The sequence below is a fragment of the Cryptomeria japonica genome, chromosome 3, assembly GCF_030272615.1.
Source record: "Cryptomeria japonica chromosome 3, Sugi_1.0, whole genome shotgun sequence".
In the NCBI taxonomy this organism is placed as follows: Eukaryota; Viridiplantae; Streptophyta; class Pinopsida; order Cupressales; family Cupressaceae; genus Cryptomeria; species Cryptomeria japonica.
In genome coordinates, this window is record NC_081407.1 from 482,504,480 (window position 1) to 482,531,242 (window position 26,763).

The following is a 26,763-nucleotide window of genomic DNA, read 5'->3' on the forward strand; positions in this document are numbered from 1 at the left end:
CGGGTGAAGATTGTAGATACTGCTGGGAAATCCTCCAAAGAGTAGAACAAGCACGCCTCTATAGAGGAAGCAGGTGACTCATTATGAGGAGTCTATACAAGAGTCAAATTGTTGGCCTTCGCAAGAGGGGCAGTGACAAAATTGAGAGAAGGCGGGGCCTTCTCAACAATGCAAATAGAAAAAAGCAAAGAAATAGATACTCAAGTAGGAAAATACATAGGTGAGGACTGTCAAGGTGATACTACCCAAAAGAGAAAGAGACAACCCATTACACGTTCTCAAGGTAGCATGACACTCATCATATTTTTTCCTATGCCATCCATTTACAAATAAAGTCTCCTCTATGATGATATCAACTCTGGATGAAGGATCAACCATTACACCCATAATAGTTTGGCCATTAAGCTTCATAGGGATGTATAGAGGAGCAAGCTCTCCACAATATGGAGCACCCAGAAGGGTGAATTATTTTTCAAATATTTTTTTCTTCCAGGGCTAGGAGGCAAGATCAAAGTGACAGTAACCATATCAAAGTATGGATCATCATCTGATATTGGACCTGAATCTAATGCAAAGATAAAGTTTGATAAATGTAGTGGAAAAGGATCCGTGTAAATCTACAACTCACTATTCATCTTATCAATAGACTTATTGGATTTATGTTTTCTATCACTGACCTTTATAGCTCCACTATTAATGTGGTCTTGATGTTAAGAATATAACAATGCTCAGTGTCATGACCAGGCACACAATGATATTGACAAAATTCAGAACCATCATACCAATGAGGGTACCATATTTTCTTAGGCAAACATCTAATTTCTGGAAGGGTTATGAGATTGTCTTTTAGAAATTTTTGCATTATGCTCAAATAGGAGTCATTCAACTTGGTGAAGACCCTATTATGTTGTGGTTCCTGTGTAGTAGCTATTGGTTGTGTAGCTACGACATTAGTCACAACTTTTTTCTTTCTAGACCCTTTCGTGAACATGCCCCCAAAAGCACTAGCACAAGGGTTCAAAGTAGATTCTCTCAACTGAGTCATCGTATGTTGGTAATTAGTGAGTGCAGAACATAGGTTAGCGAAATTATGATATCAGTTAAGAGACAATTTCTCCCTCAATGTCGGTTGCATATTTCCAATGAACATTCTCTGCAAGTCACTATGTGACAAGGCAAAAGGGATTCTGGTAGAGATAGATTGGTATCGAGAAATGAAATCTGTAACCTTCTCATTCGAATTTTATTTACAAAGAATAAGGTTTGTGATGGTGACACTGCTACAAATGTTAGCTTGGAATTGTTCAAGGAATATATCCATAAGATCGTCAAATGTTTGGATGGATTGATCAGGTAATGAGCTATACCATTCTAATGGAATCCTCTTGAGAGAACGTGAGAAAAACTTAAGCAAGACAAAATCTAGACTATGATAATCATTACACATAGTCATGGATGAATCAATGTGCATGTTAGGATCATCATCTCCATTGAATCAATCAAACTTCAATGCCTCAACCCCCTAGGGAAGGACAGTGTTAAGGATGGTAATATCTGTTTATGGTGAAAATGGATAACAATAATAATAATATTGAAAGGCTAAATGAATCCAACCACAAAACCCTAGCCTAACAATCAACAAAGATCCACCATAACATATGAAGATTACCTAAGACAATGCAAATCACATGAAATCACAAAGATTATACCATCACATGTCCAATAGGGTTTTGATCTCCATTCTTCCTATCTCCATTGATCTTGCTTGATATATTTGCTCTCAGATTTTATATGCACAAGAGCTCAACAAAGAACGGAATGTGGTTGCAAGTAGGATCGTAGTGTAGTCAAGTCCTTAAGATGATTCATTAGGGTTTGATAATGAAGGAAGCATCTCCTTATATAGAAGACACAATATGAAATGGAGGGATAAGATTGAGAGGTGTAAAAGGAGGTCGGCTATGATTAGAGGGTAGGTAAAGGAAATAATAAAATAATGAAAGGGGTAGGTAGTGTATGAATTAAGAGATGAATGACATGTGTCATGGGTAGAAAAGGCTAATGAATTAATTAAATAAATAAAGATTTATTTAATTAATAGAAGAAGTGGGATAATTAAATAAATAAGATATTTATTTAATTTTAGGAAAAGGATAATTTAAATAAATAAATGTATTTATTTAAATGAGAAATAAGGCTAGAAGAGGATAAATGAATTAATTAAATAAATAAAGATTTATTTAATTAATAGAAGAATTAAGCTTAGATAATTAAATAAATATTTTATTTATTTAATTAGACTGGACAATTTTAGGTGTCTACAATATCAAGTGGGATCTTCCGGTAGTAAGAAGGCATCAAAGACTAGCCAGAGGCATACACAAGGTTTGTGAGTTGCTACTACAATTGTCCCTGTGAGGCCCTACCCCGAGCCTTCATAGCATTTCTGTTATTTTCATGTTGGGCCTATTTTGGATACTATATTGTGATGCATTTTGGACATAGATTTTATATGATCTCGTGTGGTGGGTAACATTGATATGATTATGTCATTTACTTTGATTTGCAGTACTTCATTTTATACTAGAAATTATGGTTGCATGCTCTATAAATGATTTAATTCCATGTTTATCAGGATGATGTCATTTAGTAGATGATTGTATGTGGATGTTATCAGATAATTGGATAGTTGATTTTATAATTGAAATTTTATGCGATAGCTGAATTGTATTCTTTTTGATAATATTATATGTGATTTTTGGAATTACTCATGTGCAAGTGAGATGTGCAGGAAATTATTCCATGTGACCATGGAAATTATTTGGAGAATCAAGCCTAGGCCTATGTGCGATTGTGAAGCCAGGGGTTGTCTATTTGGAGAAACAACCTCTCGTTTTTAAATGTATTTTAATTTGTAAATGTTATGCTTGGATGAATGTTTAATTTGGAAATTTTTTTATTTATAATTTTTTTTAAAAAGGGACAATTGCCATGTGTGTTTTAGTGATGTGTAATTATTTTTGTAGTGTCACTTGACACATGTGTTGTAAGTTGAGTTGGCATTATCATGTCTCTTTTTGATGAATTTATTTTACCAATGCATATATTTTCAATTATCCTAAAATGGTCCCAAGTAAACCTAGGATAGGGAGCCATAAGAAGGGTCAACTCAGAGTTGACCCGTGGGTAAACTTTGGGTGGACTTCCAAGGGGTTAAACTAACTCTTGGGGTCAAGTTTGGGGCATTTTTAGTGGGCCATATGATGTACCTATGGATGAAGGCCAAATTTAGCCATGTGTCCACTCCCTAGGACTTGTTTAACCTCCCCCAAAAAGTGAGTTTCCCAAGTTGGCCGAATTTCATCTTTAGAAGAGTCTTCCTTGGTTAGATAACCCACTTCATGAGTGTCATTCCTCTTCCCCATTCTATTTCCCCTTTTTTAGGTGCCTTGGTTAGGGAGTGTGTAAGGTTTTGGGAAGACCAACCAATGAGCATCCTTCACCCTTCCCAAGTGGGTTGGAAAGAGTGAGGTGTGGCTTCATAGGGAATAGTTTGGGAGGGAAGAGTTTGATCACCCACTCTCAATTTTGGAGACTTAGAATTTTCAGAATTTTTGGCAAGTATTGGAAGGATTTTTGGCTAAGTTTGGAAGGAGAAAAGTTGTGGATTTGGGCAGCTCTCCTACAAATTTCCTTACCCTTTTTGGCAGATTAAGGTTGGTTGAATTTTTAACTATTGTATGATGTTGTTTGCTTTTGATAAGATTATGGTTGTTCTTGTTTTTCCATTGTTGTTGTTTCTTTTTATTTGTAGGAAGGAGTACAAATCTTCCTTATATGTTTTTGTTGTGTTTTTATGTCTTTGTTTATGGGAGTTTTCAAGGCCAAACTCACCCTTGGGAGAGTAGAGTGGCCTTGGGGTGAAGGGTCGTTTGACAGCCTTTTGAGTGAGAGGCTCTCTTTGGAAGAGAGTGATTCTCAAGGGATTTTTGTGGCCCTTGCTGCATATTATTATGTTTATAAAATGGGGGTCATAAGGGGAGTTGTAGGCTTGCATGTCTTGGAGGTCATAAGGAATTTAGGGGACAAGTTTGGAATTTGTGGTTATGTTATATTTGCAGTCTTGTTATGACATTATGTGCACTATTTGCAGAATTCTCCTCAACGGTATTTAGTCCACCTTCACCCCACTTAAAAAGTCATATAAGTGACATTGTTTAAACCTTGGGTTGGGAGTGTTTTTCTGGTGTTTGAGTTTCTGCATGTATGTGTTTGTTTTTGTGATTCCCGTCTAGTCCTTGATTCTCCTAGCTCGGGGGTGGCTTCTAGTAAGCCTAGGTTGGGAGATGAGCCTCCATGGTCACAACCTCAAGTTTTTAATGCAGGTTGCTTTGGAAAAAGATTTAGAAAGGGAAGCTTAGAGATGATCCTAATGCTAATTGTATTTAGTTACAGAAAAAGAGTTCATTTTTGTATTTTAGATGCAAAAAAAAAAAAGGAAAGAAAAAAGAGTTTTCTATTGTATTTATATTGCAGAAAGGAAAATGTATTATTGACTAAGTTTTACCATGTAATAAATGTATTTTATTTGAAGTGTTGATCCTTTTAATAAAATGAATGCATTTTGGATTATTTTATGTTTTGTTATAGTTGGTGGAAAAAAATGATGTTATATTCTGTTTTAAAATATTAATGCAGAAAGGAATGAAAGTTATTTTCTATTTAAGTTATTTTTGTTTTCATTCTGAAATGTGTGTGTGTGTGTGTGTGTGTGTGTGTGTGTGTAAAATAAAAATAAAAATAAATAAATAGATGTTAATACTGCATTTTACTTTGTTGTTATAAATTAATGGATTTAGAAATTCTTAGTTGCAGATGTAAAATAATTCATTTCAGCTAAAGTTATAAATCTGGAAATTGCATGATAGTAGGAAAAATAATTTACTTTTGTTATTATTTTTGTACATTTTGTAAAAACTGTAAAATTATTCTACTCTGTAAATAAATAGAATAAATATGCTCATGTGTGTGTGTGTGTGTGTGTGTATATATATATATATATATATATATATATATATATATATATATATATATATATATATATATATATATATATATATATATATATATATATATATATATATATATATGAAAGTCTAGAAGACATGCATGATTTAGAAAAATAACCAGAAACTTAAAATGACAAATATATATATATATATGAAATGAACATTGTATAAAAAAAAGAGAGATTTTTAAAATAAAAATTTAAACAAAAAAAAATTGATTGCAAAGATTGGGGAACAACCCCCCCCCCCCCTCGTAGCCTTGCGGGCACGCAGGGCGGCTTGGGCCCCCTCTGTGGGCCGAAGCCCACAGTGGTGCCTGCGGTGCCACTGCGGGCCGAGACCCACAGGGGCGCTTGCGGTGCCACTGCGGGCCGAGACCCACAGGGACATCGCGGTGCCACTGCAGGCCGAGACCCACAGGGACATCACGGTGCCACTGCGGGCCGAGACCCGCATGGCAACCCCCAGTGGTTGCCACCATAGCTGTCGCCTCCCTCAAACCTGCCCTGCTACAATCTGTCGTCGTCGTGGTTTTAGGTTGCCCTTCCTCCGCCTCCTTTGAATCCCTGCACACACACAGAAAACACAAGCACACACACACCAAAACCCTCACAAAAAATGAAGGCATAAGAATATGAAATGTTAAAATATGCAACCCTAACCCATTTTCAGGTTAGGGTTAGCATATATAAAATTTATAAAAAAAAAAAAAAAAATCCCCCCCCCCCCATTTAATTATAACCATATATGTGAAATTAATTTAAATATCATTTAAGGAGAAAATTTATGTTAATATAGCCTTTTAATCAAGGCATAATTATATTTGGGGATTAATTTTATATAGTTATATTAATCGCATAATTGACTTAATTTTATTAACCAAGGGATTATTAATCAGGATATTATATAGATAATTTTTATATTTAATTAAATATGGATGTTAGGTTAAATTTAATTTAGGGGAATTTATTAATTATTTTATGTGAATTCTAGCCTATGAGGTCATATTGGCCAATTATTTAATAGTTGAAATTTAGATGTATTAGGGGATTTAAATTTGACTTTAATATAAATTAAATTTATTTGGCAAATATCATCATTGAATTAGTTAACCTTATTGGTTATATTTAAAAAAGTGAATTTGCGTGCGCTCAATTAATTAATTTTAATATGGGTTAACATTATGATTATTTTTTTTATTTAGCCTTGAGTACTTTTAAATGCTATTGAGATATTTAATCTCTTGATTTTATTAGAGGAAATTAATTAGATTAATTAGATTAATTGATTTAGTTGCGATGACCCTCTTAGGGAATAATTAGTCTCCTCTAATTAGTGTCGCTATTTTGATTTATTTAATCAAATCAAATTTAATAAACGATTCTATTCAACCCAGAGTTAACCCTTAGTTAAGACAAAAGTTATTTGATTTCATTTTAATGTAGATTATTTAATGAATTTATGTTGTTTAAAAAAAATTTGTTGTTCCGTTTTTGTCCAAAAGTTTGGGCATGACAGTCCCATAGTCTGCAAGATGGTGTTCAAGACATGATTAGCATGCGAAGGAGGAGGTGGAGGAGAACCATGTGCTCAACCACCTCCACCAGCACTAGCATGAGGACCAATACCACCACTAGGGATAGTACCAACACCTATACTGACACTGACAAGCAATATGTGTTGCAACATAAGTGGTAGTGGAACTGCTAGCCATGCCAGTGTAACCCAAGGAAATGATAGAATAATTGATACTAGGGATGGTGGAGTCAACCATGTGCACTATTATCCTAGGTATGTCAACACCAATTTGAGAAATACAAGTGTCAAACTGATTGTCATGGGGAGGAGTACCTGCTAAGAGTACATGACAATTAACAATCAAAGATAATGACCTCAACATCTCCAGGCCTAAACTGTATGAGATAAGCATGTCCCTCAGAGTGTTCACAACATTTTTAGCCTAGGGGAGGACATTTTCCTGGTTTAAGAAGCCTTTGAAATCTCTCAAGTTCTACTCTAGCATATGAATCAGGTCAAACTCAATGGTGATAGTGGAGTCATGATCAATGGTAGGAGGAGAAGATGGGGGAGAATTCATCGGGGTGTTATTCCAAGAATTTGATCATGAACTAGATGGAGAATAATTCCCTGTCAAAATGGTCCTAATAGGGTGAGAGGCCATGAAGTCATTTGGATTGGGAAGCGGATCGTTAAACATTGGACCTGGCCAAGGAGAACTATAGAAATTTAGGGGAATGCACTTCCTATCAGTCCTTACAACAACTCATGTGGCAATTTGGGTCGTAAAGCTCATAAACAAGCTCTACAACACCTTGACCACTCTACAAGGATACTACAAAGATTTTACAAAACTTGACGATGAAGAAACTTGGTTTGAAATTTTTTTATATGTTAAGTTGCATATATATATATATATATATATATATATATATATATATATATATATATATATATATATATATATATATATATATATATATATATAATTTTCCTTTAAATATGATAACATACACACACAATGAGAAAATTAAAAATGTGACTAGTTTCACGTCAGGTTCACCAAAATGCAGAGGATGAGATTTGCTACCCTCGAAGTGATAAACATCAAGGAGAAAACCTACCTTCACTCCACCTCACTTAAACTGGTGCTAAAGGTGAGCTAGGATATGCAAACAAGAAAACTAAACAATCAAGCGATAAAGGAAGCTTCTGGATTACTCTTCTAAGTCTCTATATTCAAGACGAATGTGCAAAACTGGGACACTAGTGCGGCACACTAATGCCCTGTACGAACAAAGTACATAGACTGTACAATAGATGTGGACATAATAATATAACCAAAATAACAATGTCATAATAAATAAAATAGAAGGTACGTAATGCAAACAGTTAAAAGAAGATGAAAGAAAGTAAAGGATGAAGGAAGCTTACAACCGGTCCACAATTGAAGCCTCCAACAAGATAATCTCCTTCCCTCGGTCACGAAACTGCACACAAGCAAGAAGGGAAAATGTTGGGGTTGAGTAAAGAGGTCTGCATCAGTTAGACCCCCGCTTTGGTGTTTCTACCTCCATGAAGAACCAAGATAATAGTCACGATTGAAAGAGAAGAGATAAATATGAAAGAAAACAGATAGAATGATTGATATGCTAGAATGAAGCAATGAAAATGCAAGTGAAGAAAGAAAGAGAGGAACTCCCCTTCAACACTCAAGAAACCTTCACGTAGATCAACTAAGTTGAGTTCCAAGAGCTCTCCAAGGGTTGTGATAATGATAGATGCTGGATGGAAAACTTGTAAAAAAAGATGTAGAGAATGTGCCAAGAGTTTGAAAAATTAGCATAGTGATCAAGAAGTCCCAAAATCATCTCAAATGCATGCTCGATATAGACCCCAGGATGAATCTGAATGTCAATGGTCATGGACAGAGGCGTTACAAACTCTTCTAGGTGTAGGCGTAACACTTAAATGACCACATGTGGACTGACATATTCACAGGATGCTAGTGCGATGCGTACACCTCTCCCTGGTGTGTTAGAGTCCACTAGTCAAATGATCAGGATGCTCGATAAAAGGCTAGATTCTAAGCTGAAAAGGCAATCCATATGGCCAAAAAGACAAATAGGCAACAAATAATTCCAATCAGTTGAAAGTAAAGGCACTTATGTGACGTGAAATTGCACGGAGTGTAATTTACGATGTTACAACATTATACGTTATATATCAATTAGCATCAGATATCCGATACTAATTGATATCCTTTACTATTGGATATATGTTCATAATATCCATTTTCTCTAACAAAAACCTACAACCTTGGTATTTGACTCGGAATTGCTTGGGATTTGGCTTGGACGTGCCAAACTTGGAAAGTCAACACAAAAAACATGGTTATAGGTTTTCCTTGTTTTTCCAAACTTCTCCCATGTGGATGACAACTTTTTTTTTAACCTAAAATTAATGAAACAAAAAGGGTTTATTGGAGAAATTGTCATTTTTCCACCAATATAAATTATGACTTATTTTGAATTTAATTAATTATTATTATTGATTTTCTACATGCATTATGACTAAAGTCTTGATTGATAGATTGATTGAAAGAAAATCTATCTTTCAAATGGTTTTGCATTGTTAGAATCCAAAAGATGCACCACATTTTATGCTTCGCATACTATAGGATTTAAAAAGAAAAATTTGAATTCAAAAAGTTTTGACCAAGTTATGGTGGTCAGACATACGAGTTTTTATATTTTATAAAAGTTCTAGTAAAAAATTCATAACTAATTATTTAATTAAAAAAAATTACCAAAATATATGTGGCACATTCAAGCATGTACCCTCTACTTATATTTAAATTTTAATAAAAAAAATATTATGTTTTTCTTATACTTAGGTTGGTCAGACATATACTTGCATTTTATCTTTTTCCTAAAAATTTAGTACTACTGCATTGAATTTCAATTTTTCATCAAATAGATTTTGTTTTTTAAGAAAACAACTAGTAGCTTAGAAACTACATTCAATTTGCTACAATTTTTTTTTTCATATTTTTGACTTTTTGTTGATACCTATTCAAATTTTCATATCAAGTTTTTGATTAAGGGAAAACAAATTTTGAAGGGCTCCTGAAACCCTTTACAACAATATTCTACATCAAATTATAAAATAGATATAGCATTGAAAGCCTAACAAGATAGAACAACCAAGATAGAACAACCAACAAAAACAGGGACTACTCCAAAAGACAAGAGGCAACCCATACAAAGAATGGGCCAGTAAAACAAGCCCAAACAACCAACTACAAGGACCCTCAAGATTTGTAATTGGCCTTATGGGAACGAAGACTCATATTGAAAGAAGGCTTGGACGTCTTTGAATGCTTCCCCTTTACAGTAATTCATCCTTCTTCAACTTTAGTTGTTGCGACTGTCCAATCCGAAGGGCCCAACACCGATCTTTCTGGACTGAAAAAAAAAAAAAAGTGTCAGCAAAGGGAGCGACAACTGTCGCGGGCACAAAATCACAACCAGCAGATGGGGCAGAAGTTGTGCCAACACACTGTGAAGCAACCGGTAGGGTAGGAGACAATGAACCATTTTCAGCAGAAGAGACAACATCAACTTGTTTAACAATATCTTTAATCACAGGAACATTCGTAGTGGCATCCAAAGAATTCATTTCCAATAAAGAATCTGAGCCAGCCAAAGTAGAAACCCCAGCACCCAACGACTCTTTAAAAGTCTCCGAAGATTTCTTAACCGTGTAATGCTAGAAAGAAGCCCCCGACCACCATGAGGCAACAGGATTTTTCTTCGCAAGCCCACAATTCCCAACCGCATGACCGATTTTAAAGCATCTACAACACCTGAAAGGAATACCTTCATAATCCAGAGATTGGACCCAACTGCCAAGAGAGGAATTAATGGCAATCTTTGCTGGCAGTCCCATAGAAACGTCTAGCTCAACCTGGATGTGAGCAAAAGTAGTATGGTAAAGCTCAAAGGAATCATTATACATCATAATGAAGCTCCCAATAGCATCACCAATCTCCTCAAAGAGAGAATCATCCCACAAGTGGAGGAGAAGGTAAGGAAGCCTAACCCAGACCGAAATTTTGTTGAACTTCTCAAAAAGGGGGTTAAAATCAGTGTGCCAAGGTTTGGCCAAAAGTGGCATTTTATCTTTCTCATAGAAAAAGCTTTCGCGTAGGATTTTTCTACTATCCTTAGCATTCTCAAATTTAGCAACAAAAAAACCTTTAGCCATAGGGAAAATGTGAACAGTACCCGAAATGAAAGGATCCCAGTGTTGGGAGATCTATTTGTGCAACTTCAGGAGGCTGGGCCAGATTCCCTTAAATCTACAAATAATGCTATGCTCTATAAAAATCTTCACATTGTTCTTTATCTCTCGTTCAGACGCCTCATTCACATTGACGGGGGCAGCACAGGAAATAGGGATAAACCCTAAACCATCCCCTCTATGAAAAGAAGGATCCCTCGAAGCCCGAGCAGAAATTTTCATATCAAGTTGCCTAACTCTGTTTTTCTTAATTTTCATCGCTACTTAAGGGTTTAGTTTGGCCCCTCATGATCCTTCACATACCTATTTAATATAAATAAATACATATATGAAATTTATATAATTTAATTCATTATATCCATAGAAAAAAATAAATACAAATTTGACATTTTTGATTTAGAAAATAACTAAAATGATAGTAAAACAATACAAGTGTATATATGTTTTTTCTTTATTTTTATTGGAGTGTCATGAATATAATAATAAGTATGTATGTATGTATGTATTATATTTTTCTTAAATTCAATTTATGATATTATTAGTAGGCAAATGCTACCATAGGGGTAGCTCCTTGTATTAAGTAAAGAGGAAAGATACATAATAGTTCATTACAACTTGTGCATAAAAAATCTAACTCCGTGACCAATTTCATAGATCCTAGCTACTTGGACAAGAGAGAAAAGGTGTTCGTTGTTATCCACGAATGAGCTGAAATCCTTCATATTATTGTTATTAATTCCATTTTTTAATAGGCTCCAAGATTTTTTCATCTTTTCGTTTTTTTCTTTAGCTTCCAATTCAAACAAATATGGCAGCATTGTGGAGATTGGTTTTACTTGAATGCTATGGATGGCATCAAACGACTCCCAATCCTTATGAAGCCTCTCTCAAGCACTTGATTTGTTGTACAATATTTTCCACCATTACATGAGCAAATGTTTCATCCCCATTCTTTACCATAATAGACACATATGCCAATCTTCTGTAACCTATCTCCGATTAGGATTTTTCTATGTAGTCATATCCTACCATTGGGAGTACATATTTTTCCCAACTTATTTCCTTGGCCCATCTACCTGTTGTGTTATTTGATACCCCAATTTAATCGCGCATGATCCTAAATGGGTGGTACACCATATGATTTTGTCACTTCCATTTGTCAACATGATTTTTCTCCCTTCCAAATCCTGCTTAAGGATGTTTCGGTTGATTGGGTCCATCATATCAAAATATTTCTACTAGAGGTGTGGGATGTCATTTCAGTAATTGATTGTCAAGTATTCATAGACTTTCTCACAGTATGCTTGAGCGGTGCAGTGTATTGTGTTTGCAAGGTGAAGCCTAGAATCTAATGGACAATGTACATTCCAAGAATCATGCCACAAGGAGGGCTTTTGATCATCGGGTGATGTGTGATGATACTCTTGTTTTTTGTAATGAATTTTCATATAGTTGATCCTTTAGGAGGGTTGGCTTTTGTTAATATTCAAGTTAGGGTTCTCGATATCCAAGTATTTTTTTCACACAATTTTGTTTCATAATGAATGAATATTTATAAATATTCTTCAAGTGATTTTGGCTCTAAGTTTTGAAGATGCAAATCCTGAATGTTGGATCCCCCCTTTGATTTCTCCTATGTTATTTTATTCCAAGCTATTAATGGCACTCTCCCATTATAGTTCAACCCTTCCCACATGAATTTTTGTTGTAGAGCGCATAGATTTTGTTTCATCCTATTTGGTATCTCTAAGCATGAAAGGGTGTAAATTGGGAATACATAAATTATAAACTTTAGCATTGAATTCTACTGGCTAGAGAGAGCCACTTTCCTTTCCGTCTATCTATCTTTTGTTATTTCTAGTGTTCCCCTTTGATTGGCTCATTGAAGAGGGGAAAGCCTAGATAATTTGAAGGGAGCCTCTCTTAGGTGAACCCCATGATAGCAATAATTTTGTGTTGCGTTGACTTTTATGTGTTTAAAATGAATATACTCAATTTAGTGTCGTAAATTGATTGATTGAAGGCAACTGAATATTCCTATAACGTGTTGTTTATTCTCTCGGCCTCTTGTATAGTAGACAACTCATATAAAAAGGTATCATATGTGAACATCTAGTGTGTGAAGGCTAGGAAATCATGTAGGAATTTAATTCATTCCCACATTCAACATTTTGACTTTCTTGCACTTCCTCTATTGAGAGTGCAAGCAATTATAACAAAGAGGAATGGGGAGACGGGGTCACCTTGCCACAAGCCTTTCACTCCTGAAAAAGAACCACATGGCAGTTCATTCATTACAATTGAGTTCCTTTGCATTGATATGAAGATCTAAATCTTGTCTAACCATTTTTTGCAAAAGCCAAAATTTTCCATGGTTTGAATTAGGAATCTCCATTTGACTATATCATAAACCTTGCTTATGTCCAATTTGAAAATTTTATGCATTTCAGATTTGACTTTTAGATTGAATGTAGGACCGCATGAACCATTATGATGCCATCGGTTATGTTCCTTCCTACCACAAAGTCTCTTTGTTCTTCTAAAATCTATTTTTTGTGGTGTTTTGATCACCTTCATCGAGCCATATTTCTTTGGATTTGGACCTCTAATAACATTTTCCCCTTGCTAGGATTTCTTGATAGTCAGTCATTGATGCTTTTTATCTCTCAAATTCATGTCGTGTCATTCTAATTCATATAACTATGTTGCTCAATGTTGCAAGTTTTATTTCAATCCTGATGTTATCTTCAAAAATGTTGTTAAAGACTACTTTATTCATGATTTTTAGATTTTTTTTTAATCTTTTTAGTTTTCTATGGAAGAGCTACATCTTAGTACCTCTTTCATTATTGAGCTCTTCCCACCATAACTTTAATTTTGGCAACAAATTAGGATGTCTAGACCACATTCGTTCAAATATGAATTGCTATTTTAGCCCTTTGAACGAGAAGTGGTCTGAGATGGGAATGGGACAAATATGAGAGATAGGAAGCAATGGTCTATTTATCCAATCTTATGAGATCAAAAAATGGTCCAATCAATTTGTCATATAGGTAAAACTACTTCTTTGACTATTTTACATAAAACTACCATTGAGTGGGATGTGGTCGATGAGGCCATTTTCAAAAACAAAGGAAGATAAATCTTTATGCGATTGTGAAACTCTTCCATCCCACATGATCTTTCCTTTAAATATAAAATAGCATTGAATTCCCCTCCTGTAACCAAATTGTCTTGGATGAGGGAGAAGACATTACTTAATTTTGTTCAAAGTAGCTCATTTTCCTTATTTTTAATTGGGCCATAGATGTTGAAGATCTTGAATAAAATAAAAACTTTAAGCATTTGACGTTCACCATTTGCCAATTTGGTGAAGACTTGAGAATCTCTACTTCAACAAGCTTGACCTCCACATAATGTCAATTCCTCATGAAGCCCTGTTGGCCTCCATAAACATCCCTCTCCATTGCTTACAGTGTTCGATAAAAATTTATCCTTCCTTGTTGGATAATTTGGTCTCTTGGAGGAGGATAATTTTAGTAAATTGTTCTGCTAACTAGCGCTTTACCATGCACCTCTTGTCAGCGGTGTTTAAACGCCTAACATTCTAGGCGAGGATCTTCATTTCTCTCCAAGGGAGGGGTTTCCTCCTTTGGATCTAAATCTTAAGTAAATCGATTTTGATTGAATTCTGCTCCCTTTTCTGCTTTCTTGTTTTCCTTCCATTAGACCTCTTAATTGGGCCTCTATTGATTATCTTGGCCACTGTTTGACTGATACATCTAAGGTCCAAGATGTCGATATCATCTAATAGATCCTCTTCATTTTCTTTTGTATCTTCACTGTTAGTTTCTATATGACTAACTATGGGATTTCTTGGTTGGTTGCTCTATCAAGAATTCCTAGGTGGATGTGTTATCATATGTAATCCTTAAGTTATTTTCCTTTATTATACCCTTGCATTTAATTCACCTACCTTGGCTCTAACAGTCATTAATGTAGGGTATCTTTTGCTTGTTGGCACCAATATTGAAATCTACTTTTTGAAAAAGGGTGTTAGTCTTTGGTTAGGTTCTCAAAACCCTCTCAGAGTCTAATAGAGGTTTCAAAACCTCTATTGGTCTTTGCCTTGTTATTTTTAATTCTTTTCTTTTCTTTCTATCTTCTTTTCATTCATTTGATTTGGGTGAGCTTTTAGAAGTTTTGAGTTATGTGTCAGCTACTGCCAAGGTTGTGAAAATATTGTCGGCTTCTGACGGAGTTGTCACAAATCTTAATACTTTTATCTTTGAACACTTTTTCTTTCTTTATTTTCATTTCTTCTTTGTTAAGAACTTTTGGAATTATAGATTATGTGTCAGAGCCCAACAAGGTTGTGAAAACCTTAAAGACTCTCGACATTGGTTTCAAAACCATGTGATTTCACCATTTTCGAAAAAAAGACTTGTATCTTTCTTTGAATCCTTTGCTTTTGAAGATCCTTTTCAAAAAATGATCGAGTTATGGAAACCCTAGCAGCTCTTGAAAGGGTTATGAAAAATTTACCTAATACCAATTCTTGAGGGAAGAAAAGACTCTTTGAAATCTTTGACGATCAGAAGAACAAAAGCTTCATCGAGTCCAAAACAAGTTGTGAGAACCCAGTTGGGGCTTGATGTTGGTTTAAAAACCAAATTTTAAGATCGACTAATTAGAAATGATCATTAACACTTTGTAAGAATGAATGCTAAGATAAGGCTTTGTTGAGGTTAGGATGGGTTGTGATAACCTCGACAGAACCTGATGGTGGTTTTGTAATTGTGACATAAGTCTGACTTTGAGTAAAAAGGCCTAGTGTGTTAAAGGGTTTCAAAAGGACTTTAGGGAAATTTTTCATTATGAGATGACTTCCAAGACCTCTAATTATTGACTTAGGCATTAAATGGGTAAAATTAATGTTTTTGAAATGGGGTGCCAAAAATCAAGGCAACATAGTTACAAAGGGTTCAAAACCTTAATTTTTTGCTTAATTAATAAAAACAATTGACATGGGCATGTTTGTTTCTATTAAGGTCCTAACTACCTCCTTCAATAAATAACAAAACCAATATATCCCATGCTTGTTATGTCATCACCATGCCACAATAAATGCCACAAAAACATTCTATCAAGATAGCAATCAATGCCTCTACAATTTGGTGTCCACTTTTAATTGAGTTTGTTTGATGGAAAAACCCAAGCATTTTATCAACCTAGCAATCAATGCCTCTACATGGATTCTTTTTATTATTTTTATCATGGTGTATTATAAATAAGACACATAACTAATAATAGCATCAACGGGTGTCCTAAAACTTGTAGACAATTCCTCAAACAAGAAAACTAAGTGGCTTTATCAAGCACACAACTTTATATCAAAGCATTGTCATAGAGATGGAATTTTTAAAAATTATACACATTAGGCTTTCAACTAATATAATATATTTTGTATTGCCACATGTTCATCATGTTCGCTTAGTTACCCTTACACTCAACATGATCACAAATAATGAATCAAATTGATTAAAACATGACCTACTATTATGGGGAAAATGGGGAAAACATATGTGAGAGATCCTACCTTTCATCATTTCACCATGGTGTAATACGAAATAAACATATCACATAATTTTAAGTCATTGTGAATAAAAAATTGGTGGGCATATTCCAATTAGATCAAGAGAGATCACCATCTTTATTGGTTTTCTAGGATTGGTAATATTCTATTTTCGTCTTACCTTACAAACCTATCACGATTGATCTCAAGTTGAATTTAGTTTCAAGCCACCATGAGATAGCAAGTTTCTTGTTATTTCATTTTGCTTTTGTTTATTTTTAATCTTTGATGGATGTTGTTAGAATTTTATTGCCTTTGGGTTGTTTGATCCATCCTTACTTTTGTTTCCAAACTTCATTGCTATACCCATCTGAACATAGTTTTCAAAACCCTCTTTCATCATTTTATAAATAATTTATAAAATATAAAATATCACATCTCCTCCTATGGATGGGATTGAGTAACTTTATAAGTTTAAGAAAAGACTCTAAAGAGAACGTCCTAAAACCTAGATTTTTCAAATTGAACTTTGATGGAACATCAACGGTAATTCAAGAGCATCACAAGTTATTTGTTTAATAAGACATGAGTAGGCTAGGATAACAACATCGTTGAAGAAATTTAAATAAGGAACTAACAATGAAGTATAAGCTCAAGCTCCTAGTCTAGGGCTTCAATTTTAAAATTTTTAAAATTGTCATAAAGTTGAGATTGGAGACTCGTTGAAAATTGTAAATGTATTTAAAAATTAAAAAGTTACAAAATTGAAAAATAACCAATGCCCTCTTACAAGTTTGGCCTATATTAAATAAGTTAAAAGGTTTCTACATAAATCATATATATAAGAAGATAAATATAGAACCAAAAACCTCAGCAAATTAGGCAATAGAAATTAAGGAAGAGTGTAATAGAATAACAATTTGATCGATGACAAGCCTAAAAGAAGGTTTAAAATGTGAAATGATGGATGCATCCATTCAAACACAATAATAAATTTAAGAAAAAATAATTAAAAACATGGAAGGTTGGCTTGCCATAATAAGGTTGTAAGATCCCATCTATGCTAAATTAGGATCCTTGCTAAAAAAATATTGTGATTCAAGGCATAGGGAAGGAATATTGATAATGGCAACAAGCACTTTTCGAAATACTAGCCAAACTATTCATCATTACTATTAACTTTGCCTTTCAAATTTTGAAAGATGGATACATCGGTCTATTTTAATATGCAGACATATACAAATGGCTTTCATTGGGGCACTTACAGAGAATATTAAAATCTATTCTTAAGACCAACTTTAGTATCTTCTTCATACAATACAATAAATCATGGGGGATGAGTTCTTATACACCAAGCACATGTGTAGGTTTATTATAGGCTCTACATCAATGCTTATCACAATACTGACTAGGAGAAAGAAAGGGACAACATAATGGGAATGTCAAAATATTTGGCAAAGAGCAATTCTTAGGAGGATTAGAGGACACATTCATCAAGGTAGTCTACGGAATAGGCTTCCATTGATAGATAGAACAATGATACTAAAGAATGGAGTAGGCATTGCTCATTGGAGACCTTTCATAACAACATGATGGTCAAAGAATGAGTAGAAGAAAAAGAAGAAAGCCATGAAAGGTATGGAATTCTTGAACAAACAATGAGAATTCAGACAAATGAAGTCATTGAATATATGAAGGTTCTCATAGATGATAGCTCAAACAATAAGTTTATAGAATTAGGTATTGCAAATGAAGAATAAGGATAGTAATAATAAGATAGAAGGATGTAGAAATTTGGCAAATACAATGAAAAAGTTTAATAAATAACCATTTTATCTGAAAAGGATATATTTATGTATTTCAAACTAAAACTAAAGAACAATAAAATAAGAGTGATCCATTTGACAATAATTATTGATAAAAAAAGGATTGTGTCTCTAAACTTCACCTAATTATTAGAGCAAAAGATAATCACTCTTGAATACAATTAGTTTATTGGATCTTTTGAGGTACATACAACGATTATATGTCCTCATGCTATGAAACCAAGAATATTAAATTTGGGCGAGTATGGACTACAAATTGAAAATGCAGTTTAGGGCTTGCATGTGTCTTGTTTAATGATGCTATATCAACAACTTTTTCAAAGAGGTTATTTTCCAATAAGGTGGTATAGGGATTTTAAACTTAATAGGCCTTTATTTTCTAAGTATACTCTTTTGACATTAATATTTGGAGCACAGGATAATTTTTATTTTTAAATGTTGACTAGAAATCTTTTGTTTCTTAAGAAGAATTGGAGTATTAGCTAAATATTATGAGCCATTTACTTGACACTTCAATAATAGAATCAATTTATGGAATTCATAATGAGAAGGCTAAAAGTTACTTAAGTAGATTGGTTGAAAGCAACCAATATGCACATCAAGAGGCAACATGCTTCTTTGCCAAGATACTGAATTATTAAATTTAGAGAGGACATTACAAATCACGAGTATGAAAAGCAACAAGATAAAATGAGTGCATTTGTAACAAAGGCTACACTTCATAGCCCATCAAGAGTTCATAATTTCTCTATGTTTGGTGATAACCAAATTCAAGTGGAAAATAATCAAGAAAAATTCCTTGAAGACTTGATAGAGATGGTAAGAAATGGAAGGTCTAAAAGTCAAGTCCTAGCTAGTACATATGCGCTATAACTCAACGTTTGTTATTAGAGTCATGCTAGGAGCCTTAAACACTTCCAATGTGGCTTAAGGAGGGTGTTGGAAATAAGCTACACCCAAATCAATGATTTACTACCCATAAAGGGGCAAATAGCTCAATTGCTAGAGCACTAAACAACAAATGGAAGGTCCTAGATTCAAGTCCTAGTTGGACCATGTGAGTTGTAGCTTAACAATAATTACCCTCATATGTTTACATTATTGGGTTTCATTAAAACAATATTACAACTTACAATTATGGTTGTTATTATCAAAAAAATTTAGAGTTCTTTCCTTTAACTCTCACATTATTTGTTTTATAAAGTTGTGACCAAATAATCATTATATCTATGGCTTTTATATTGGAAATGATTTAGTTGTTAGCACGTGAAAACCATTAATAGATATATTTCATTTTCTTCTTGCCCTTCTCTTTTGATTTATTTATTCAATTTGTTTGAAATGTAACTTTTATTTTCTAATCATGAATCAAACCACATATTACCAAATAAAATATATTTACTCCAATAGTCTTTTATCTCGAAATTTTTTTAAATTATTTTTTTATAGATCTAAAATCTAGAGAAAATTAAGTTGTGGTTAGATTATGAGCCCTCTCAATTGACATATACCTTTATATAACTTGATCAATTGATTTGACAAGAAGAATGAATCTTAATTAAATACTTCAGATAAAATTAGTGAAACTAGAATCATTAAATTAAATGAAAACGTGAATATCTTCTTTAATTTTAACTATTAACTAGATGAATAAACAACTTTGAAATAGGGGCATGTACATGAATGTATGACTTTTTTTTTTAAAGGGTAGTTATATATTTATGTATTTGTGTATACATGTTTCTTTTAGTTTAATAAATCAAGGAACCGATCAACTTGCGGGTATCGACATGTAACTCTCTTTGAGAAAGTTAAAATACACATCATTCCTTAAATGAATATCCAAGCTTTGGAGGGTCTCATACCATTTCAAAAAAATATTATACTTGTAAGTTGTGTGTCAAAGACCTTTCAACATCATCCCTTCTTGAATATAGGACCTCCTAATATTACGATATTTTTTTTTATTATTACAATATTATAAGAGCATTTTTAAATATTTTTCTTTTTTACTAGCTTAAACAAGTTAACTCCCCATAAACGTTATCATAATACCATCATGACAAACGAAACAATGATTGCAAAATTAGAACTTGTCATTATCACCTATTAGGAATTTTCACATAATGTAATTTATAAATAATATCACAAATTAGAAATCATCACATAATTAATGTAATTCAATTTATTTTATTGATATTTTTATCACTAAAATTAGTAATAAATTTTATTTTATAGTTAACAATATTAGGTGATATATTTTTGAGTCTATAGATAGCTTATATGGGACTCCTCACACTCTTAGTACACATGAGACATCTACCTATACTTCCAATGCAAGGCATACATACCCTAACCCCTATAAGATTTGAGCTTGTTATTTCTCTCTTTCAAGAATACAAATTATATCTTTAAACAGAATATTCTTCAATTCTATTACATTGTTTACTAAAATCCATGGTTTATTGATAGAGTAAATTGTTCTTTAATTCTACTACATCGTCCAATAGAATCCATGGATTATTGATAAAATAATTTATTTTTTAAGATTTTTAATTTTTTTCTCCTTATCAAATTATGAAGATTACCAATCATTTTTGTTTATTTGATTGTGATCCTGTAGTATAAAGTAACATATATAACATGGAGATGCATTGTTGCTCTTCTAAGTTCACCCCCGAAATGTTATCACGAAATGGCTCACATAGGTTATTAGGATTTTTAACATCATTTACACTTTGAATGGACATGATACAATATTTAACACCATTACACTTTGTATAGATGATACAATTAGGCAAACCATTTCCACTTTTGAAGCTAAAAAAATTTCAATTAATTGATTGAAAAATTGCCTCAACAATAGCTCATATTTATTCACACATTGGACGTAAGGATGATTAGAAGGTAAAAAGTATTGTTCACGCTTAATTTATCAACAGATATTGAAGTAAATTGTTGCATTTCCCATTCAATATAACAGTCAACTTGATATCATTTAAAATACATCCATGATGCACAATTTTTCATTATTGAAAGTGCATCCATTATATCAATTTATTTTATTCATAGGCTATGTTTCTTGAATGGTATTTTTAGAGCCATATTATTTTTGTACGTGTGTTTGTTGGTAAGCATGTTGGTGTGGCTTATACGACAAATGAATGTCTTTTGGATGGGGGACGAGTGGGGCCGGAAAATTTGTATTGAGAAACATATTGCTTCTTGTACCGACAAAGTATTGCTTGTTATTAAATAGCAATTGATTGAAAACAAAAATTGAATTGGTTACATATTCGTTAGGCTATATCAAAGTAAGAATTTGATTGTAGGAACCCTCCCAAAGAAAATTATCTCAATTTTTTAATATTTATACAGGTTGGACTGAGATCTTTACCCTCAAAGCATGGAAGGGAAAGATTAGCTACAACTGAATATATTTCCAATACCTTTAAATCAGTAACCAAAAGAATATGACTTGCTGTTGATTGTTGCAGTTTTCTACGTAAATGCTTATGAATTGCAACTGCATTCTCCTTCACGTACTCTACCAAATCACTGCCGATCAGAACTAAGTACAATAATAGTCATGATTATAGATTAGCATCTCAGACAAATACGGAAGGGGTAGATTTGGTATTGAGAAACAAAGTGTTTCTAGCACCCACGAACTAATGTTTGTTCTTAGTAGAAATTAAAAGAAAACAAAAAAAAGACCTGATTACCCAAAACCAAGGGCTTGGTCATAATAAACCAAGCCATGAAATATGAAACAACGAGCTCAACATATTCATCAAGCTATACCAAAGCGAGAATTGATTGTAATAACTCTCTCAAAAAGACGATCATCTCTAATTTAATATACAGACGAATTGGATTGAGATCTTTACCTCAAAGAAAATAAGAAAAAGATTAGCTACAACTGAATATCTTTCCAATACCACTAAAGAATGCACCAAAAAAATGTGATTCCCTGGTCGGTGCTGATTGTTGTGGAAATTTTCGGGGTAAATGCTTATGAAAGGCCTTTACTGCCCCTGAAACTCCATCTTCATTCTCCATTGCCTTGGATATTTCAATTGCATTATCCTTCACCTGCTCAAACAAATCACTACCAATCAGCAATAACTACATTTTAATAGTCATGATGACTAGCATAATCTAAAGAGATAAAAGACTAACGATGTTACATTTGAGTTAAAGAACTGCCTTATACTTGAAACATGATTATTGAGGATGCAAGAAATTAGCTTCCCAAGAAATGCTTGGGTAAGAGAGTACAGAAAAATAGTCTTAATTAATTTCTTTAAACATAGCCTGATTGGAAAAATGCATAATGCAACTTTGCTAATGATAATTGGAACCTAAGATAATACATGGAAAATATAAAGATAGGCATCAGCTGCCACAGTATTACCACTGATATCGATAATTAACTACCTTAGCCTTGGAGATATTATTATGGATTGAAAATATACCTTATCATCAAGCATGAAATTAATTGCAGCAACAAGCCTGGCTAATGAAAACTGATCCACAGGAATAGGTTGAGGGCCGAGGCCTCTAGCACATACTCTCTCCCCCCAAAATGGCTGATCTCCAAAAAAGGGTACAATAGTGGTAGGACACTAAACAAAGTTGACAGGAGCTAAATTTAGAATATGTTTCTGCTAGTAAAATTAAGTCATTGGTGTATGCTGCACCAGTTCCAATCCAACAAACAATATAGTTTCTATAAAATAAAATGACTTAATATCTATTTTATTAAAAGAACTTGAAACATAGATGCACTAAAATACCATTACCGCAGCTTTGAGTCCAGCAGCAGTTGTTCCAGCTCCACCGTGATGTACCTGTTAAGCCATCATGAACATTGTCCTTAACCCATAAATAGATTAACAAGTTTTTAAACAAACATAGATACGTGTGCATGAGCATGTTGACAACATCTTAAATGCATGTCTGGAAAGTTAAATTATTAAAGATTAAATTCGATTTGTCGAAACCAAGTCTAACTATTGATTAACAACAATTACTCGGGGTGATTGACAACCAGAAGTCCATCCTACCTATGAGAATGAGTAATGGAAATTGGATAAAATTTTCACCCAAGCACATGATTTCCCATAATTTGGTGGATAAGTGAACTTAATTTGTACACACATAAAAGAAGCTACGATGAGATACTAATTGTATGGCAACTCGTGGGATTTAAATGTTTTACACAACTGAGCTTGGGTATGCCCTATCTTAAAGTATCCTTATTTATCATAAGCAAGCCACTTAAAAGCCATCTTTTGAGGACACCTTTCTAATGGGATGAAAATCAAAGTGCATCTGCAGCATTATGTCTGAACTGAAAATGCATACATAGTCTTGATGTACACTATAGAGAATATGGTTACCTTGAATTATGCTGGTTTTATTCTTTTAATATCTTTTACAATTTTCTGTATTTAAGATGCAAATAAATATGGCATTAAAGTGCCCCATTTTAGTATTATTTAGTTTCATACTAGTGACATTAGATGTTCACAACTAAATAGTATGAAGTTTGTTCATGGATGTTTTTCCTTATATATAAGTTTAAGGAAAACTATTTAGTGCTTATCTCTATACAAAAATTAGACCAAGGCTTGAATCTACCACATCTGAAGATTTTCCAACTAAGTTGTAGACCAACTCCTGCACCTATAACATATAAAGATAAAAGAAAAGTAATAGCACGAAGGTTTAAGGATGTGAGTTTAGTAAAACATAGAGGATGTGATATCTAGAAGTTTTTATGAAAGCAACGAGATTCCAGATATGCCATGTGGCAACCATACTTGCTACAAGAACCGTTCAAAGTCCAATATTGGAAGGTCAAAGTCCATTGACAACTATATTAGTGGTGTTTCAAATGACATTTCATATAGACAAGGCATATAGTGAATTCAGTCGCTTGAATACCCTTAATCAGGAACTCATCCACCATATTAATGACAAAGAATCTTTTGTCTATTTCAGCCCACAAAAATTTAGAAAATGCCAATCATCTGTATCTTTCTCTAATTCTTGCATGCAATTGCCTTCTTTGGCCTCATCTCTGCATTGATTCATCCTGTGGGCCCTACTACCCAAGATGCAAGCCCTTGCACTGCAAACTATCCAGAGATCCAAGACTCACCCAAACTCACCTGGACTTGGCAAGTCACAGGGGCCCGGACTCGGACGAGTCCCGGCGGGACTCAGAGAGTCTTGTGAACTTGCAGACTCGGAGCAGACTCAGCAAGTCCCGATTCCCAGATTAAGCCAGGCTCAATTTTTTTTTTTAAATCTCAAAAATAAACAAAAACAGACTACAAACTTCAACATCCCGCCATTAAGCTTAGCTAGGGAGCTGGACCACTAAGACTATTATGGATTGTATCCCCTTGAAAGAGTTATGAAGATGAAGGTGTTCTTGGGAAGTGTCTTGGTAAAAATGTCTGCCATCTGAGTCTTTAAGGACACATTCTTTAAATCAACTTTACCTTCATAAAACATCTGCTTGCCAAAATAAATATGATCTCAATATTCTTAGTTCATTGATGAACTAGATTGCAAATCATTTAAATGGCATTTCAAGCATTTAAAGAAAAGAGAAGGTCCTCCTCTTGAAGGAAAACCAATAGAGGAATAAGGGTATGAAGCTACATAAGTTGGCAAGTAGCTTCCTTTGCACTATAATATTTAGCATCAGCTAGAGAGAGAGAGAGAGAGAGAGTATTTGCCTCTTAGTCTTGCAGCTGATAAATCTTGAACCACATGTAAACATGTAACCAAAAGTACTCAACCAACTATCTAAATCACCTACATAATAAACATAACAATTACCAACCAATGTAGGGGGACTGCTTCATGCTTAATGAATCCTAAGATGCAAACATCCTTTGACATATCAAAGGATATGCTTGATGCCTAGGATGACATATCCAAGGGATATATATAAATGAAGGAATAAAATTGACAACAAAGGATATGTTAGGTTGTTGAGTATGTGTGATATATATGAGACTTCACACCAACAACCATAGAGTGTGGCATGCACAAGATTCAAGAGTAGCGTTTGCCTACAATTGTGTCCCTACAGGTAGAGTGAGAGCAGTATTACATCCTGCATAGCAATCGCTACAGAAAATACAAATTGTACTAAGGTTGGGAAAGTAAAATAATGAAAGAGTCTTGGTGATCTGAATCCATATGGAATAATGTAGTCCCATAATAGACATCTCGAAGGAGCCATGAGGCTTAGCCTTCATGTTCTAGATGATGGATGTCATATACACAATAATAATCATTTCATAAACATAGACAACAATGATCAAAATATGATTATCCTTGTAATGTCCCCTTAATCAGTTTAAGCACATTTAGCCTATTTTCCGAGTTTTATCATAAACAAATTGGTTAGCAAGGGAGAAATCTGATTTCTTAGAGAGCACAGCATGGGTCAAGCAGTGGTTTTGTTCATGGTAGTGAGTTCAGATGGTCTTGGTAAGCCTCATGATGCTTTTAGGATGAAATTTTGGTCTTTTGGGAGCTCTTCAAACTTCTTTGAGAAGCATGCAAATTTTAGGTAGTCATCAAGTTGCTTCATTTCATCGTCCTAAGTCCTCAGTGATAGACTGGTATGGTCAAATTTTCATATTTGTCACATTTTGATGCTTTCTGCAACTTGGGTGATTTATTAAATTGTTAAATAATTATAACTTAAGTTGTCCTAAGGAGGAAAATCAACAAGGCCACTAAGGTACAATTATCTATTTAGAAATATTTTAATTTGTGCCTAGAGGGGGGACACATAGGAACTTGAGGGAATTTGCCCTCTGAAAAGGATTATTATTTAATTTAAAAAAAGGAGTTCGTTGAGGAAAAAGGGAAATTATTATTTTTCCTCCAAAATGTTACAAAGGGAGATTGGGAGTTCACTGTTAAGGTTAAACATGTTATGATATTGCTTTTCTTTAGAGAGAGCCTATGTACATCTTCAATTTTCTTGAGGACAAAAACCCTCACAAAAATATTGGTTTCGGGGATGAAAAACCCCAGTTGGTTAGAGTGATTTCATCCAAGAATCACTAGTGTGCTTACAAGTGGAGTTTCAATTTTGTTTGCTTTAGTAATGGGGCTATTTGATGTCTTTTGAGGAGTTTTTTGGTTTGTGAATCTTTGACGCTGTGTGAGTTTTTGGGTTGGAGGTTGCTAGAAGTGTTGGAGCTCGCTGTACCATTCTCCCTGTGCTAGCCATACTACTCTATGGAGCCCGTACCGATTGAAGCTACTGATTTCTCATGAAATGAATGAGGTTTCATCATTCTTGACTGGGATGAAGTTGTTGTTTTGAAGGCCGTACCACCTTCATTGCTGGCCATACATGTACGCAAAGTGAGGGGTGAAATAAACATTTAAGTAATGACATTGTCACTTATAATTAAGTTATATTTTA

The 26,763-nt window shown here is 33.9% G+C and overlaps 1 protein-coding gene across 11 annotated transcripts in view; it reads right to left on the bottom strand.

Moving 5' to 3' along the window:
* Positions 1–21,713: 21,713 nt before the first annotated feature.
* LOC131045206 (sterol 3-beta-glucosyltransferase UGT80A2) overlaps positions 21,714–26,763 on the bottom strand; it is a 177,426-nt gene continuing 172,376 nt past the window's right edge. For all 11 annotated transcript variants that reach the window (XM_057978810.2, XM_057978785.2, XM_057978799.2 and 8 more), the window contains 3 exons: positions 23,099–23,146; positions 22,772–22,921; positions 21,714–22,388 (listed from right to left, as the gene is read on the bottom strand). In XM_057978810.2, coding sequence (XP_057834793.2) covers positions 22,206–22,388; positions 22,772–22,921; positions 23,099–23,146 — 381 coding nt within the window. In that variant the 3' untranslated portion in view covers positions 21,714–22,205. The remainder of the gene's footprint in view (positions 22,389–22,771; positions 22,922–23,098; positions 23,147–26,763) is intronic.